The sequence below is a fragment of the Scyliorhinus torazame genome, chromosome 22, assembly GCF_047496885.1.
Source record: "Scyliorhinus torazame isolate Kashiwa2021f chromosome 22, sScyTor2.1, whole genome shotgun sequence".
Lineage (NCBI taxonomy): Eukaryota > Metazoa > Chordata > Chondrichthyes > Carcharhiniformes > Scyliorhinidae > Scyliorhinus > Scyliorhinus torazame.
In genome coordinates this window covers 83,670,821-83,688,462 of record NC_092728.1, presented here as the reverse complement: position 1 = coordinate 83,688,462, position 17,642 = coordinate 83,670,821, and the positions used below count along the sequence as shown (strand labels likewise).

General features: G+C 39.5%; 1 protein-coding gene across 7 annotated transcripts in view; it reads left to right on the top strand.

Annotated features, from left to right (window-relative positions):
• mapkap1 (MAPK associated protein 1) overlaps nucleotides 1–17,642 on the top strand; it is a 426,562-nt gene that overhangs the window by 295,025 nt on the left and 113,895 nt on the right. For 6 of the 7 annotated variants that reach the window (XM_072488485.1, XM_072488483.1, XM_072488481.1 and 3 more), the window contains one exon: nucleotides 11,329–11,436. The exons of the other annotated variant lie outside the window; for it this stretch is intronic. In XM_072488485.1, coding sequence (XP_072344586.1) covers nucleotides 11,329–11,436 — 108 coding nt within the window. The remainder of the gene's footprint in view (nucleotides 1–11,328; nucleotides 11,437–17,642) is intronic. 7 annotated transcript variants of the gene reach the window in all.

Sequence of the window (17,642 nt, the reverse complement as noted above, 5' to 3'; positions counted from 1 at the left end):
GCGTTTACCTAAGAGCTGTCCTTTTTTCTTTCTCCGGGTAGGAGTGAGGTACCCTTGTGATTCAGCTGTCAGGCTCTCGTCCATTTTGGAATGCCTTGGGCGGCAGATCAGGTAGTTCTGTTATCTGAATGATTAGTTCTAATAGTTCTTACTCTTTCTCTTTATCCTTTTTAATCCTCCTGAGAGACCCCAGAGTTGTGGCTTCTAATGTGTCCCGCACTTTATACAGGGTTTCTTCCAGGCAACTTGTGATGCTAAGATGGCGGGTCTCGGTGCTATGGTTAAATGAACAGGCATGTTTGAAAAGTGATCTTCAGGTAGCCCTACCTCTTTTTCCCTGAGTTATCCTGGTTGTCGAAGTGGATTCACTGGTGCTATAGGGAGGTTGGCTGGTCCTCCCTCCCTTTCGGGGGGGTGCCCTAACAGTACCTCTGGGACGGGGTTCCCCCCTTCCAACTTGAATCTGACGATATCCTTCTTAACCTCTAGCCTTATGGCTATTTTGGTGTTCCCCCGAGGGCATGTGTCATTGCTTGATGGTCCGGCATCCTGTTCCTCGTTTGGACCTGGGACCTGGACCTGGACCGGGATGGGGTTTGGTAGCTCAGGGCTTTGATCTTTATTCTTTGCTCTTTTAATTTTCTATGGGCGACCCTGGGTCTGAGGTCTGAGATTTCCTTGGACCTGTGGTACTTGGACCTCTCCTTGTAGTCTTGTCATTCTATGATGGTTGTCTGCTCGGTCCTGTGTCTGGAAGGGAGTTTGATTGCATTACAAGTGTCAGTGTAATTCCCCTTTAGCTCTGGGGTTCTCGAGTTTTGAATTCCACTGTTTTCTTTGAAGCTATGCGTATGATGTAACGCTGCTATTAACTGTATCCTGCACTGGTGCAGACTGATCTTGATCCATGAAGGGACCATGTTGGGGATATTATCCCTGACTCATCCAGTCTTATTTGTTCTCTTGTTTGCAATGACTCCTGTTATCTGCTGTACCTGTTTTTCATTGATATGTTTTTTCCCCCTTTTTCTTTTGCTTTGATGCAATAATTGCAAAACCTGAAAACATCAAGAAAAAAATACATTTTCAAAAAATATATAGTTTTAGAAACGTTCTCGCAGCAGGATATAAATCAATACATTAAAATACCTTTCCGGCAATCAATTAAACAAGCCATATAATAAACATTGAAAGTTGTTCAGAGCTTGACAATTCCAACACATTCACAGCACCTAACCCAAGCTTTACCCATTTGAAAATAGTGAATTTCACATTGGAGGTAAATATACTTTTAAATATGCTGCAATTTATCTCACCATTTTGTTAATCTCTGAGAAATGCCTTATGTTTTAAATAAACAACCAAAAATGGAATAAAGTCTTAGAAGGTGTTTAAAGACTTAAAATGTCTTTGTCAAATGGTTGGGTTCGTAGTGATGGCATAGTTGTGTTGTAATTCACCGTCTGACCACTAGGAGTTTCATTAGTATATAAGTGAATGTTAAAGTTAGCTGGCCTCAGACTGGCTGGAGGAAGTTGAAGAGAGAGGTTACTTTGCATGATTTCCTGTTTTTCATCTGTTTTGTATATAGTTTACCCACAGTTAAAGTTAAGAAATCGTTTATAACTTTAGCTACAAGTGTTCTTGTAATAAACGAGGCCATCCAACAAGAACATTACAGGGTTGGAAAGTATAACTCCGATATTCCAATAAATCGAATGATCACTGTAATGGGTTTGTGTGGCTCAGGTACTCTGCGTTTTGCATGAACTCCTGACTATTAAATGCAGGTATTGGTAATAAACTGCAGTTGTCCATATGCAGGCTTTCCTATCTTGGATGGCTTAGTCTTTGGTGCGAAGGTTCAAGAATAATATTTTTCTCATGTATAGCATCTGCTCAATTTCTCCTCTCACCTTTTTATATAGCAAAACAAATCAAATATGTGTAAATATTGCGTGTGAAAATTTCTGTAGTAAATATATAATTGATCCAAATCTGGGGGCATCTTTCAACTTTGGGAAGTGTAAAATGACTGGTTGCAAATTGGCTGCTGCTTTTTCAATGCCACCTGATTCTCCCCTTCATTGAAGACAATGAAAATAAAATCACAGATGAGTTACCAGTGGCTTTTTAGTGTTCCACTACCAAAGTTTAAAGTTCACCCGATATGTACAGCATTGGATTCCTAAACAGTTGTGATGCATATGCATTGACTGGTCTAAATGGCACCTTATATTTTAATAAATGTGGCAACAGTTTATTTGAAGTGTCAGGCAATCAGGATGTGAGGCCCCAGGTGCATACCCTTTGGGCAGGGTGGCACCCTAACCTAGGCACCCTGACACTGGCAGCTTAGCACCCTGGCAGTGCCACCTGGTTGCCAGGCTGGCACTGCCAAGATGCCCAGGTGGCACTGCCAGATCAGAGGGGCACTGCCAGGGTGCCAGGTTGGCACCACCAAGGTGGCATTCTTTGCATGCGTGCAATGGGGCTGGGGTGCTCTGCGCGGGATTTGGGGAGGGGGAGGGGGTCACTTCAGGGGCCTTGGAGATCGGGACTCCATTTTTAATTGGTGTCCAAATCTGTTTCTACACGGAGGGATTCCGACTAGCTGAGCTCCTCCGTGTACAAAACGGGGCTATGTGCGGCCTCGGCTGTGCATTCACAGTTGAGGCAAGTCGCGTTTTATAGCTGCAAATGCCGGGAAACATGCGGCTATGGGATTTTGTTCGTGCCCCAATATCTTTCTTGTTTAAGATACTCTTCATTAGAGAAGTATGTTGTCAGCAACTGCATTTCCTGGTTTGTTGAATTTGTGTAAGGGCATTTTGACCTCACTGTCTACATATTCTCTAAACTTACTCACTCTGCAGCTAAGCATATCTTTTGGCAGGGCTATTGTTTCTTTTTTTGCCAATTATTTTAACTTCACCTCTTATCAGATTCCTTCTACTCTTGATAATTGAACCTAACAAGAATATGTTCTTGGTGGTCAAAGACCCATTCTGAAGGAAAAGATGTGGATTGCTTAATAATTCTGCTTTCCAGAGCTGGGTATTCTGTATTTAACCACATATGATCCCATACATCGTTCCTCATAGTTGCAAAACTCCCAGAAAGAACTTACCTCGGAAAATAATACTACATTTGCTTCATGTAGAACCAATGTTACTTGATAATCTTATTATTTTGACTTTCTAAACAAAAACCCTATGATTATAAAAGCCATCATCTTAGATGTTCACTTTATTTTAAACAAATCATTTCTAGAAGCTCTTTGGTTTGATGTACACCTTATAGTCTCAAACTTGGATATGGTTAGAATAGTGCTATATGACACGGAGTTGAAATAGATTGGAAAACAGAAACAAACTATCATGAGTGTATTTGATTTGGCAGTGAAAGCTATTTCTTTTTCCATGGATATTAACACAGCAAGTAGAAGTGTTTACAGCATGAAATGTATCTTTCCCAAGGCAATATAATGTATGTTAAAAATATTCATTATATTAGATTTACTGAGAGTTAGGTTTTCAGCCCAGATCACTTCAGCTGTCAGTAAAATGTTAGCTGGAATTGGTTTGAAGTGGAGTTGTTTTACTGCACTGGAGCAGGTGTCAGAAACCCCTGACACAACTGGAAATCCTGTCACTCTGCATTTTGTTCCAATGACATAGAACTGAATTCAGAAAGTGGGGCACCGATAGGTAAGGACATTGAAAGCAAATTCTGGTTCTCCCGCAAATCGGAACGAAAATAAACTGACCAAACTTCTCTTTTTGCAAAACCTTGTGAAACTGAAGTGTAATGTATTTCTTGGACTCTGAATAGATGATGTATTGACCCTTTCTCCATGCTGCCTCCTTGCAAAAAATTCTTTACAAAACAGTTGTGAATCTCTTGATATGCACTTTGGCTGCTTCTGGTTCCAGGCAGCACAGGGACTTGAACCATGGGACATCCTAGAGCGGTGTTTCTCCAGGGCTGTCTGCTGTCTGAAGAGACTTTAGAACAATGAGCATTATACAGTATGAGAATTGTTAATTCATAATTCTTCATTTTGAAGCTCAAAGCTTGGTGTCGTGGATTGTTATCTTAATTACTATATTGCAACAATAAGTATTAAAATGCATACATGTTCTTTTGTTCATAATTTACTACTGAAGATGTTTTAACCAGGGTGCCCAGTTAGATAAACTTGTAATTTACACTGGAATTTGTGACAAAATGTCAATCATCCAGGAAAATTGAGTTTTGAAATATTTGGATTAATATAATAACGGAGACAAAAACAGGATTTAAAGTGAAAATGGTCAGTTTGGTGTTCTGGGTTAGCTCATTATGTTCACTTCAATGTTGAAGTACTGCCTCAGCCCAAATCAAGCATATAAATCGTTGTTTCGTAGCACAGAACTGCGTATTGCTGAAAAAAGAGACACTCTGTCAAGGTTTTTTATCTTGCACTCATCAGGACAGAAACCAAATTTCAAAGGAAATAACAGTTTCTACTGCATGAGAAAAGAGGTGCTGATTGGTTGGCAAGTTGGCTCTGAGTGGTCAAGATGTTCCCATGGTGAATGCACCAGGGAGCTATTGCCTCCATGCTTTTGTTTATTCAAAAAAGGTCTGGATCTATTCCTTTTGCCTGCAGAGGACTGGTCCCTGCATATAAATATATGTAGCTTCTAGCAAGTATTAGTTTGCGGCACTGCAAGCCTGACGATTTTAAGTTGGTTAGCGGCGTAATTCTTGACACACTCTAGGTTGTTTAGCAAATACTGCCCAATCGCAGGATCACTTCTAACATTAGACGTTATGTTGTTTTGCAAGTATAAGTTGGTTGAGTATGATCAGTACCCTGCCTATTGCGATCAGCCAAAAGGACATGTTGCTTGATACAATGCAGCTGTTTTTGAGATGTGCGGCCTATATACCTGGCATTATACCGGAACTGAAATTGACGAGTGAAGGTAGGCTTGTAGTGGAGAACATATTCACAGATTTCTCAACTGGCATGTCGAGAAAAGGGAGCTTGTTAGACTGTTCCATTTCAAAGGTGAATATCTGTGTTGGTTTCCTGAGCAATCTTGTAAATAGGTCCCAAACTACTCGCTCGCCATGCAGGCTTGACTCTGAAATAGGGTGCATCAAAACTATCCTGCTGGGTAATGGCTACCCCTGTCAGATCATTGTTCGCTGTATATTGTGCATTCTCATGAATTGGCCTAAGGCTGCCACTTTTAGACCTGAAGTGCCCAGTCTCCCTCTTATCTGGAAGGATAAAGTGCCTGTAAAATGTGGGCAACAGGTGAAGCTAGCCGTTTCACGCTGCTACTATGCAGTGTCAACACAAGTGCTGCTTTTCACTCACAGGATGCTGCCATGAAGCCATTCTCCCGACAACACAAATGAGTAATGTAATGGGTGGCGCGGTCACAAAATGGTTAGCACTGCTGCCTCACGGCGCCGTGGACCTGGGTTCAATCCTGGCACTTTCTCCCCGTTTCTGCGTGGGTCTCACAACCCAAAGATGCACAGGGTAGGTGGATTGGCCACACTAAATTGCCCCTTAATTAGGGAAAAAAGAATTGGATATTCTAATTTTTAAAAAAAAAATGAGCAATGTGGTAGAGAAGCTCAATGCAGGCACGTAGCCCACACATCTGAATGACTGGCTAATTGTATCATGCCCCCCTTTGAAATTTTGAGGTTCTTGTGGCTGTCCTGATGAGTACAAGATGAAATGGTTCAACAGAGTGTTTCTTTTTTCAGCAATACTCAGGCATTTAAATCTTGAGCTTATCTAATTTTTTTTCAGTGAACATGAGTCAATAAGGGTGGCACAGTGGTTAGCACTACTACACACCGCCAAAGACCCAGGTTCGATCCCGGCCCCGGGTCACTGCCCGTGTGGAGTTTGCACATTCTCTCTGTGTTTGTGTAGGTCCCTACCCCACAAGCCCAAAGATATCCATGATAGTGTAGCTAAATTGCCCCTTAATTGGAAAAGAAAGAATTGGTTACTCAATTTATTTTTAATAAAGAACATGAGTCAGTAAAAATCCACAATTTGAACCATTTGCTTGGTCTTGTAGCAAGATTGGGAGGATGGTGGTATGGGAAATCAAAGAATCAGAGCGGTGCAAACTGGAGTGTTTGCTCAAGGTTTTAGAGTTAATTTCATGTCTCATAAGCAGCAGGTTCATTGTACTTCTGCTGGTAGAATATTACTAATGTCGAGGAGAGGACCATGCTTCCCGCTCAGCATCCAGCATCAGACTGTTCATGGGTCCAAGAGCAGCTGTCTGAGACAGCACAAACTCTGATTTCAATTGTATGAGTTGATTTCTGTGTTTCTTAATGAAACAGGGCCACTGATTGATCTCAGAGCTGTTTTTTGTTCTGCCGGCCATTGACATTGAAATGCTATGAGATGTGTCTCTCAGCAATTGAAGGACAACCCTCAGCTGTATCCTTTGTTGTGAATACCGTGTTACATCATATTTACAAACTATGTTAACGGCATGTAACAGCAGGACATTATTTTAGCCATAGTGACTCACAGCATTTTGGCCTTGTTGGTTCCTTGAATTTAATATTAGACTCCTGAAACACGAATATTGGAATTGAAATCAACTCAAATTTGACACTTTGTTTCCAGCCATTTTCCATAAAGGATGTGATTTAACAGTTTGTATTTACTGAGATGTTTACTTATGTTAGAGAGCACTTTCAGAATTATCATTTACAGCTTTGGCTATAGTAAGTAATATTTTTAACGCATTCACAAGAAGACTGGAGCTGATTTCAATGGTTCAAACAGGAAAAAACTGGTCAAAAGGGTTTGTAAAGTGAGTGATAGCCAACCTAGTGAAATGTGAAGTGGGCAAAACCTGAAACTTCGTTGATCTCTGGTGATCTGCTCAGTTAAGTACGATTTTTATCCATTAGTTTAAGAGTGGATGATGGTGATTTGGTTGCATCCAACTGTCTGGAGAAAATTGGATCTTTGATCAGCGTCTTGTTATCAGAAGGGGCTAGTTTCTCATTTACATTTAGATGAGTATTGATTATTTATTTACTCAACTGAAGTGGGATTCTTTTCCAATTTTCACTGAATTGTCTGTGTTGTCAGTTGAAAGAGAGATAAAGCTCCTGACACCACCACAAGATAACAACACTTTGTGGTGAAGATAGAAGTTGGAAGGGACCTTTTTCTGTTGTTGACTGAAAGTGAAAGTTTAGAAATTAGAATTGATTGGTTCTGTTTCCAAAATGTTTTCAGAATTTTCTTTAGTGAAGTTTGTTAAGATATAACCTCTGTCTTTTCCCTACGTGGAGAGTCACCTAAACTGTACACTCAAACAGAAGGTACAAAACTGGTGCAAGCAGCAGCATTTCCCATTTTGTAAGGTATTCAAAATGTTGAATCTGAGTGCTGCTGGAAAAGATGCTTTACATGCGATAAAGGAGAAGGGAAAGAAAATGTGACTTTAGTTAATTTGCAGCTCAACATGTGTGTATTCTTATTATGTTAAATGTGTCCAGTAATCATACATAACCATAACCAGTCACCATTGTTCTGTTTCAAGCAAGATCTTTGCAGTAATTTAGAGCCGATAAATTTCCAAAGGACAGGCATTGCATTGGCCTGTGTGAATTTTTATTTTTATTTTCTGCACTTACACACTGTTTGTTCCATGCTATAGCATGTTTATGCATACACAGGTTTTTTTTTTACAATTGCAATAATGTGCCTGCTGTCTCGTATGGTAAAACCCCCAGTTGACATGTAATATCTTAAAGTGTCTTACAGATTATGATCTGTCACTTTTCAGAATTTATATTGATTTACAAAGACAGCTAGTGTTACTGTAGCCATCAAAGATTAAAGCAGCGTTGTTACACTACACATCAATGGGGCAGAGGTGGTCATATTTGGCTAATTTAATAATTAAAAATGGTAGATTATTCCAGTATAAAATATTTTGCGTTTAATACTTCAAAAATATACTGAAATTGAAGAAGAATGCTCCTATCAGAAATAGTTTGCGATCATGTTATAAAATCATTCAGAAATGCTTTCTGAATCACTGAATAAGCACATTTGAAGGTTTTCTTTCATGTGTGTTTTTCATAGATGGGGGGAGTTGTAATAGATAAGGCATTATTATTTAGAAATAGCTACATTTTCTGCATGTTGAAAATAAAAAAAACAATCAATAGAGCTCGCCAAAATAAATGGCACTTGGGAAATGACAGTTTAAATCTATTTGACTTTAGAGCAACTAGCTCTAAATCAGTGCAGAAAAGTTTGCTGACCTTTAAAGAAGCATTCTCTTCCAACATTGGATTGTAAAAATCAAAAGTGTCATATAGCACAGAGCATGTGGCGAGGGATATTAATTTTTTCATTTTTCTTGAATTTTTATTCTGAGGTGATATTTATGCTAATATTAATATGCTGGAGATTGGAAGTTGTTTTTCAGCCTGGCACCATTATCAATGTCAAATAGGAGAGCATAGCTGCAGAGTAAAGCTTACTTCACGTTATGCCAAGAATGCACTTTAATCTTAGCTGCACAACAATCACTCACTTCTGCACTAATTCCTTCTTTTTACTTCTCATTCCAGCATCTTCATAGCTTATGAGTAAGGTTGCATTTTTTAGGTGGCATGGTAGCACAGAGGTTAGCACTGTTGCTTCACAGCACCAGATTTGATTCCTGGCTTGGGTCACTGTCTGTGCGGAGTCTGCACTTTCTCCCCGTGTCTGCGTGGGTTTCCTCCGGGTGGTCTGGTTAACTCCCACAAGTCCCGAAAGATGTGCTTGTTAGATGAATTGGACATTCTGAATTCTCCCTCAATGTACCCGAACAAGTGACGGAGTGTGGCGACTCTGGGATTTTCACAGTAACTTCATTACAGTGTTAATGTGACACTAATAAAAGATTATTAGATTATTATGTCACTTGGATTTCTGCTCACTGAAACTATGTTGGGATTGGGAAACTGATTTTGCCCTTGTAGAATCAGAGACCAGACATTTTCATCTCATCTGGGATACACTAGTTTCAAATCCAAGTGCCAAGAGAGAAAATACAATTGTTCTTATCAATTGCACTACTTACAGACTCAATTTGTTACTATCAAACCTTTCTAACAGGTTAACGGTTTCAATGTTTTCTAAGTGATGCTTGCCACCTGTTTATCTAAAGCCTAGTGACACATTTCACTACTAATTATTTAATTTATTTGGTTGAAGGACCCTCTTTTTTAAATGGATTCATAATCAGGGTCTCCCACCCCCCAAAACTATATTATGATATGTAAACATAATATGAAAGTGCTTCATGTGAAGAGTGGTTTAATGATACTTAAAGGAAAACAACTATTTCTTTGAGTTGAAGTATTGGTGTTTAAATATGAAACACTCCCCTCCATTGAATAAAGCTGAACTCATCTGATGCCCAATGCCCACCTTGATAATTGTGGGTTTATTTCTGACGATCTTCATACTGCTGTCAGCACCCACTCTCAGCATGCCTCCATCTGTGCTCCCCGTTTCTTGTGAGATAGGCCCATCGAGCCGGCATCAACCCTCTGAACGAGCACCCTACATAGGCCCATTCACTCGCCCTATCCCCATAACCCCACAAAACCTGCACATCTTTGGACATTCAGGTAATTTAGCGTGGCCAATCCACCTAACCTACACATCTTTGGACTGTGGAAGGAAACCGGAGCACCTGGAAGAAATCCATGCAGACATGGGTAGAAAATATAAACTCTACAGACACCCAAGACCGGAATTGAACCTCTGGCACTGTGAGGCAGCAGTGCTAACCACTGGGTATGTGCCGTTACAGGAGTACTTGGATGCCTTACAGATCCATTATAACCAAATGCTTATATCTTAATTTACAAATCTTGTATTGTTAGATTGTAATCTGAATTGTACTTCATTTTCACAAGACACCAGAAGACTGTAGTGACTTAGTCGGTTTGGGTATTAAGCAGCTAAACCATTCAGGCTGCCAGTCAAGATGCTAGGTCCTAATTGATTTGTGATATAAACACATGAATATACTTTTGTGTTTTGAGTTAGGGATGAGAAAAACTCATCAACAATCATGTCTCTGATCACTATTCAGCACCCTATTGCTGCAAAAGCGCATATGCCCCTGCAATCCAATGCTTAAGTTCACATGTGGTCACTACTAAAGGACAACTGTCATGTGGAACCATAGAACATAGAAAAATCTATGAATCTTAAATCTTAAAATATTTATTCAGCATAAGGGAGTGGGTAGCAGATTTACATAACCCTGTATGAAAAAATGATTCCAGATTGCAGTCCCAAATTCCCGAGCTTGAATTTTAACATTATGCCATCTTGCTCTGGACTCTCCTATCAGAGATATTTTGTGTATTTACCACCTCTGCTCAACATAAAATAAAAATCTGAACAATAAATGTTCTGTGATTAAAAAACATACTTGCAATGGAATTTGCGCTCATTTTGTTTTATTTTTAAAAGGCTACTGGAGAGAGGGAGTAAGTTGATGCAGAAAGACGGCTTCATTTTGAGGGAACAAGATAAAATGTTAAATTTGAGCTTGGTATGTCCTTGTTATAGATGATTGCACAATACATGAGCAAGTAAACAGCTAATAAATTATACACAAAAATGGGTCAGGTCAATAAATTGGAGGAGGAAGTGAACAAGAATTTTGATTAGAATTGTAACATGCAAAGCCACATTTTCCTGTAGTTGGAGAATCTGCTTTTACATTTAAGGTGGGAGACATGAGAGAAATTCCACATAAACTTAAATCTGGTATCTGCGGACTCCTGTAAATTACTAAATAACAGCAGAAATGCCAATTTGTGCTGACGTTTTCTGCTGAGTTTAACTTAGTACAAGGAGAAATTTTACTTTTTTAGGTCTGGACCGCAATGTTGAAATTCCCATTGGTTTTAGTAAAAAAATGCTTGATACAATGGGCTGGATTCTCTGGTCCCCCAACCACATGTTTCTCGGTGGTGGGATTCTCTACTCCCGCCACTTGTCAATGGGATTTCCCATTGAAACTAACCCATGCCGCCAGGAAATCTGCCGGCGGGGTTGTGCTGCCAGCAGGAACAGAGAATCCCAAAGGCCAGAGAATTCAGGCCAATGTAATCGGCTTACGGCACTTTTTGCATTAGGATTGGGAAGAGGATATACACCCTAATTTTTTTAATTGTTTTAACTACGATTTCTGCACAATTAGTATGAAATTTTCTCATTCACATTATTTGCTGGCCTTTTTTTCGTTCCAGGGCATCAGTATCGGCTTGAGAAGCAAAATGAACCTAACGTAGCTGTAGATTTAGATCGTACCTTAGAAAGTCAGAGCACTTTGGAATTCTGTCTGGTCAGAGAGTACAGTAAGTTTGACTTTTGACTTCTGATTAAATTTAATTTTCAAAATACGTATCAGCAAAACACTTATTAGAAATATGCATGTTTGAAACACGTGTCGAATGTCTTTAAAAAAGAAATTAAGAAGGTTTGGGATATGTACATAATGTACTTTTTAAAAGTCTGCTAATTAAAAAAGCAATATACAGGTGTCAGGATTTGATAACTATCACTGATATGAAATATTAAATGTCTCTTTGCAAGTCCTGTGATTGCCAAAGGAGCACATTCCTTGAAAATCCTCTGAAATAACCTGCTTCCATTCAGTTAATTCAAAGTCCTATAGCAAAATTTCAAGTTGACCATTATAGAGGTGGAGTTGCATTTGTAACTTGTGATCTGAATAATCTGCTTTAAAACTGCTATCACTCTACATTGAACTGGAAAAAGGTGATGAGGGGAAAAAACATGCAATCGATTTTAGGACAAATGTGCGACAGATACCATAGATATCTTTGTATTTTGAATAGGAACAAATCTTGAGTGAGGGATCTTGCCCTCAGTAGACCTTTTGGAACCTAAGCACTGCAAAGAATTATGATTAACCTTGACAGTGGGTTTGTTTTTCCTCTTTTGTTTCAATCACTGAGTGCTATTAACTTCATTGGAGCAACTGACGAGGAGGAATTACAGCTTAGCACTGTAAGGCAACTGAATTAGTATACACAGTTGAAATGCAAGATTGAATAAGCTTTCTTTGTATCTGCTGCGTTGAGCTATTTCAAGCTGCTGACTTCAGTAATTTATTTTCCTGCCTCCATCCTCCTTACTCCCAAACCAATTCCTCCAATTCAGCTTACAGTTCTTGCCATTACATCACAAATGCAATGCAGACCGAAAGTAAACACATGGATTTTGAGGTTGATAGTTCTTCTAATTGGATTTGAAAAGGGTGCTGATCACTTACCTTTCTGATTTAAAAAATCTAATTTTAGGTTGTAGAAACTGACACATCTATATGCTTGATAAAGATTTCTGGGATCTCAATCTGATTCTAATTCACTTTCATTGGTTTTTACCGTATAAACAACCCAGCCAACGGTGAATTTGTTTTCATTTTTTCAATACTAGTACTTAGTTTAATGAAACTTAATGTGAAAAGGTTGCAAATTTATACCTAGTTGTAAATTATGCATTATACATGTAAATTAAAGGGTATTTGATGACTAGCACAGGAATTATTAGGAATTTTTGTGCTTTAACAAAGGATTTGTTTTTACATAGACCTATTGCAGTTGAATACAAAATGAGAATTTGTCTCTTCCAATGATCAATGTCACACTTTCGCTGGATGTTGTAATCTGCAAAATACCTGGAGTTTTCAAATTCTCTACGTTTTGCAATTACATTGGAATTTCTAGATTGATAATTGTTCTTTGTTAGCATGTATTTTTCCCTGAGTAAATAATTTGACAGAGATTTGTCTATTTGTCTTCAATGCAGGCTTTATTTCCCACAGCTTTGCAAAAAATCAACAGATTGAGCAAAGCAATGGATTTCATTAGTTGTTGCTTGCCCAATGATTAAATAGTACATATTATTTGATCCATTGTATGTTTCCCAAAGAATAAAAAAAACTTTTAAGTTTAAAAACAAATAAATTATTGGTAGATATACCAAACACATGATTATGTTGTTAAAAGGTGTACATGTGTACAGTCCACAGCTCAGATCAAAGTCCCTTTTCAGTATGGACTCTGAGAACTGTGCATGTGTGCATACTGCCTGAACTTGTCACATCTGCAAGTCAATGTGCTGGCATGCTCTTGACATCGCTCACAATGTGAATTATTTGGTCTTAGCTGGAGATACCTAGATTGCCATACACAATCAAAACTCTTCCATCAAAGGAAGAAAGGGCCGCAGACCGAGGAGCTGAAACACAAGTGGGAGGAGGAGCTGGGAGGAGAGATAGAGGATGGTCTATGGCGGACGCGTTGAGTAGAGTCAACGCGTCCGCAACATGTGCCAGGCTCAGCCTGATACAATTCATGGTCGTTCATCAGGCTCACATGACAGTGGCCCGGATTAGCAGATTCTTTGGGGTGGAAGACAGGTGTGCAAAATGTGCAAAAGGACCAGCGAACCATGTCCACATGTTCTGGACATGTCCGAAGCTTAGGGATTTTGGCAGGGGTTTGCAGATATCATGTCCATGGTGTTAAAAACAAGGGTGGCCCTGAGTCCAGAGGTGGCGATTTTCGGGATGTCGGAAGACCCGGGAATCCAGGAGGAGAAAGAGGCAGACATTCTGGACTTTGCTTCCCTGGTAGCCCGGAGACGGATACTATTAGCTTGGAGGGACTCAAAGCCCCCCGAAGTCGGAGACTTGGCTTTCTCTGTTTGGAGAAAATCAAGTTCGCCTTGAGAGGGTCACTGTTAGGGTTCGCCCCGGAGGTGGCAACCGTTCGTCGACTTCTTCGCGGAAAATTAATTGTCAGCAGGAGGGGGGAGGGGAGGTTAGTTTACCTTCGAGTAGGGGGTTAATAAAGGTGGGACCTGTAAGGAAGGGAGACGGCTTTTGCACTATGTTTATAGTTCCATGTAAATTGTTTATTTTGTTGTTGTTACAATACCAAAAATACCTCAATAAAATGTTTATTTATTAAAAAAAAGGAAGAAAGGGCAAATTTGATGGAAAATTAAAGAATATTATTCATCCTGTTTAATTCTCCTCACACTCCCACCGCATTTTATCTTTGATTTACAATTTGACATGTCTCTTCTGTTAATAAACTGAAATAGACTGGTTTTAGTTAACAAGTATAGGAAACTGCCAGCAACAGGGTTAGATGAGTTAGGTTGTGCTTGGAAAATCATTTCAATTTATTTGAGGATGTTGCAAGTGGATAATCATCATGAATAATGTATTTAGACATTCAAAAAACATTTTTGTACATGCCATGTGAAAGGCTTCTATTTAAATTGAAAGCCACATAAAGTTAAAGAAGAATATAGGCTGAACAAGCAATTGGTTAAAAATAGATAAAGTAAGAGTTCTCCTCAGACCTGTGACACCAAAATGGAGGATAAAAAAGCTATGGGAAGTTCCCCAAGGTTCACTCATCTACCTAAATTAATGTGGGGCTGGGCTTTCCCTCTGGGCAGGAACAGAAGTTTTGATTATTTCTGGGTCACTCAACCCCCTCAACCCCAGGGGGAACAGTTACTAAAATCTGAGGACAGGTTCACTCCATTAAATGGAGGTGTGCAGACTCTTGAAACTTTGAGGGCCAATCAGAAACTTCCAACGTGAGAGGAACAGCAGGCTGCAATGGAAGAGAAGTAACCAGGAATTTGCTGCAACATAAAGGTGCACTCAGTCTCACTTTCTATGTCTTGACTAAAATGGATTCAGCAGCAAGGCCACCACTGTGGGTGGGGTGTGTGCTTGCAGCTGCTGCAACACCCAGACAGGTAGGGAGTCTCTGAAGTCTTCCTACAGTAATGCTGGCTGCTACCAGATGCCTGCCTCAAGGCACATAAACTGGCCCCTGTCAATGTGGAAAACTGGAAGTCACTCCTTTAGCTGGACTTGATTAGATTCGTAACAAACCTCTTCGGCTGCGGGACTCAATCTCACCTCCATTAAAATGGACCAGAGGTAGGGTGGAGCACATTAGCCATCAGGGCTAAGTTTGGCCCTGTCTGCCTCTTATCCTGACCCCTGTGAGGGCCAAAGATCCAAACAATGGATCCTGAAAGTACCTTAAAAATGTGCTGATGACTTGAGAAAAACAAAGAGCAGTGGTATGTGCCAATACAGCAGCTTATTGATAATGGGATTTAAGTAAATTATGTATCTGGGAACGTAGTTGAAAAATTAATTCTGAGAAATATAAAAAATATGAAGGTGAAAAATAATGTAAAACTTCAGCATGTACAAGTGAAACTTCAAACCCAGACCCGATTACAGTCTCCCGCTCGAAGTCAGATCCTGACCCATGCACAACCTGCCGCTTGGCTTCAGGCTCAAGCCCTAGTCCAAGAGGGAGATTCTAGTTGGTCATGGTCTCAGCCACATCCTGTCCTTGGCAACAGTCACTGATTTGACTGGCACAGCCTCTTTGGGACCCAGCACTACCCAAGCGTGCAGTAATGGAAGAGACAGCTGTTCCTGACCCTCTGGGCCTGTCTGGGCCCTTGGGACTTGAGCTCTTATCCCCTAGGGAACCGAGTTGCAGATCCACATGGCGCCAGCCATGAAGGAACCCTGACGGGACAGCGATGAGGAGCTGAATGTTCGATATGGTGGAGAAATCTAGGTGGGATAGGGAGGGAGGGAACATCTGAGTGAGTGACAAGAGAGGATGAGTATAGAGGTGAGTGTGGAGGAAGGGTATCGGTACAGGGCTATGGGAATATAAAGTTTTAACTGCTATGTTGCTGTTTTGCTTTTGCTAGTGTCTGGAATCATATTAATTTTAAGGGTTTTTTAAAAATATGTATTTGTTTATGGGATGTGAACTTTGCCAGCAGGCTCATCCTAATTGCCCTTGACAGTGGTGGTGAATTAAAATGGGGCCAGATTGGAAAATAGTTGGCAAAGCACTGTCATTATTCTTTGCTTTTCTTCACATGTACTTGATCCAACACGATCATGTTGTTAATATAGACTTCATATTGTATTGCATGTACTAACTGCATTGAATGCTGAGGTAATTTGGGTGATTTTATACAAATACTTGATCCACAGACTTGATGGCAATAAAAGGCAAACAAAGAGAAAACTAATGTCTCTACCCACTTGAAGTCGAATAATTCCACCTATTTGAAGTGGCCTAGAAGTATACACAACAGATCATAAGTGTTATAATTACATCATTCCTTATTGCAAAAAACTTTCAAACCTTTTTCTTTTTAGCTGCTAGTTTTCGTGTAGGATTGGATATGCTGGAGTTGTTGTCCTCCGAACAGTGGAGGCTGAGGGGTGACTTCATCGAGTTGCATAAAATGGAGGGTCCGAAATAGAAACTGCCTATTTCCTTTGCAGTTGGGGTCAAATATCGGGAGATTTGAAGTAATAGAGGGACTGTGGAGTTAATGAAGAAACATTTTTTTACATCCAAGGGGGTGGTAGGGACCTGAAGCTCACTCTTGAAGGGTGGCAGAGGCACAAACACCACATTTACAACATGGTTATGCAGAAATGTCTCCCTATCTCTAAACATTGACATTTTCCCAATCTGCTCCACATATTCCTGTGTTCAGACATGCATGGAGACCAATCTTAAATAGAACTGTTAAGCACTGCAGAATCCTGTCTGGTTGAAATAACTACTACTATGAGACCTAAACTGGTAGTTTCATTGTACATATACCCTTTTCCTTTGTCAGTTTCTAACATCATTTAGTTATTGGTATTCAAAGTAAATTAGTGTTAATTTATTAAAATTGATTATAAGAATTCAATTCAGAATTATAGGCAGTAGAAGCTCAAATCATACATTAAATTTAGTTGGGGAGTTGGTGTAGGCAATTTGTTTAATTACAGGTAATAGCTGTGTATCATTATAGTAATTCAATTACAGTAATATAACTGAATTGCTGTGTGGGTGGCGTTCTTGCTTATTTATCTAAATTGTTTATAAAGTTCAAATTCATGGCTTGCATTTTAGAAAGCAAATTTTAAAAAAATCTGTCATGTTTAGAAGTACATATTGGGATCAGTGATTGGCACGAAACAGCCAGAGTGCCGCAGGTGTAAATATGCTACAAAAGATGTAACACAAGTATTCTATGAAGTGATGCATTTTGTTTATGTAGTATGGAGGGTGGAATATGAATTCAGTGAAATATTATTTCAAGTTAATCACTAGAAAAAGTGAGTTATTAGTTTGACGTGTCTGTTAAAACGCTGTCTGCTTGTGCAATTTTTGTGTGTAGCATAATGTAACAGTACAGTAGATCAGAGGTAAGTTGAATTTGGTTGACATAAAAGTTAGGATGGAGGGGTGAAATTTACTGAATTAGTCTTTGCTGCCAAAGTGAAGTCCCTTTCCAAAGGATTCTTTACAAGATGCATCGGAATGAAATGGAGAATTCACTGAAAGCTATTTTTCTCAAAATAGGAGAGCATGCATCTTCATCTTTTAATTTGTGTTCAGAATAGAACTTAAAGAAAATAGATCACAATATTTCTACAACACCTGTCATCTGATGTGTGAACCTT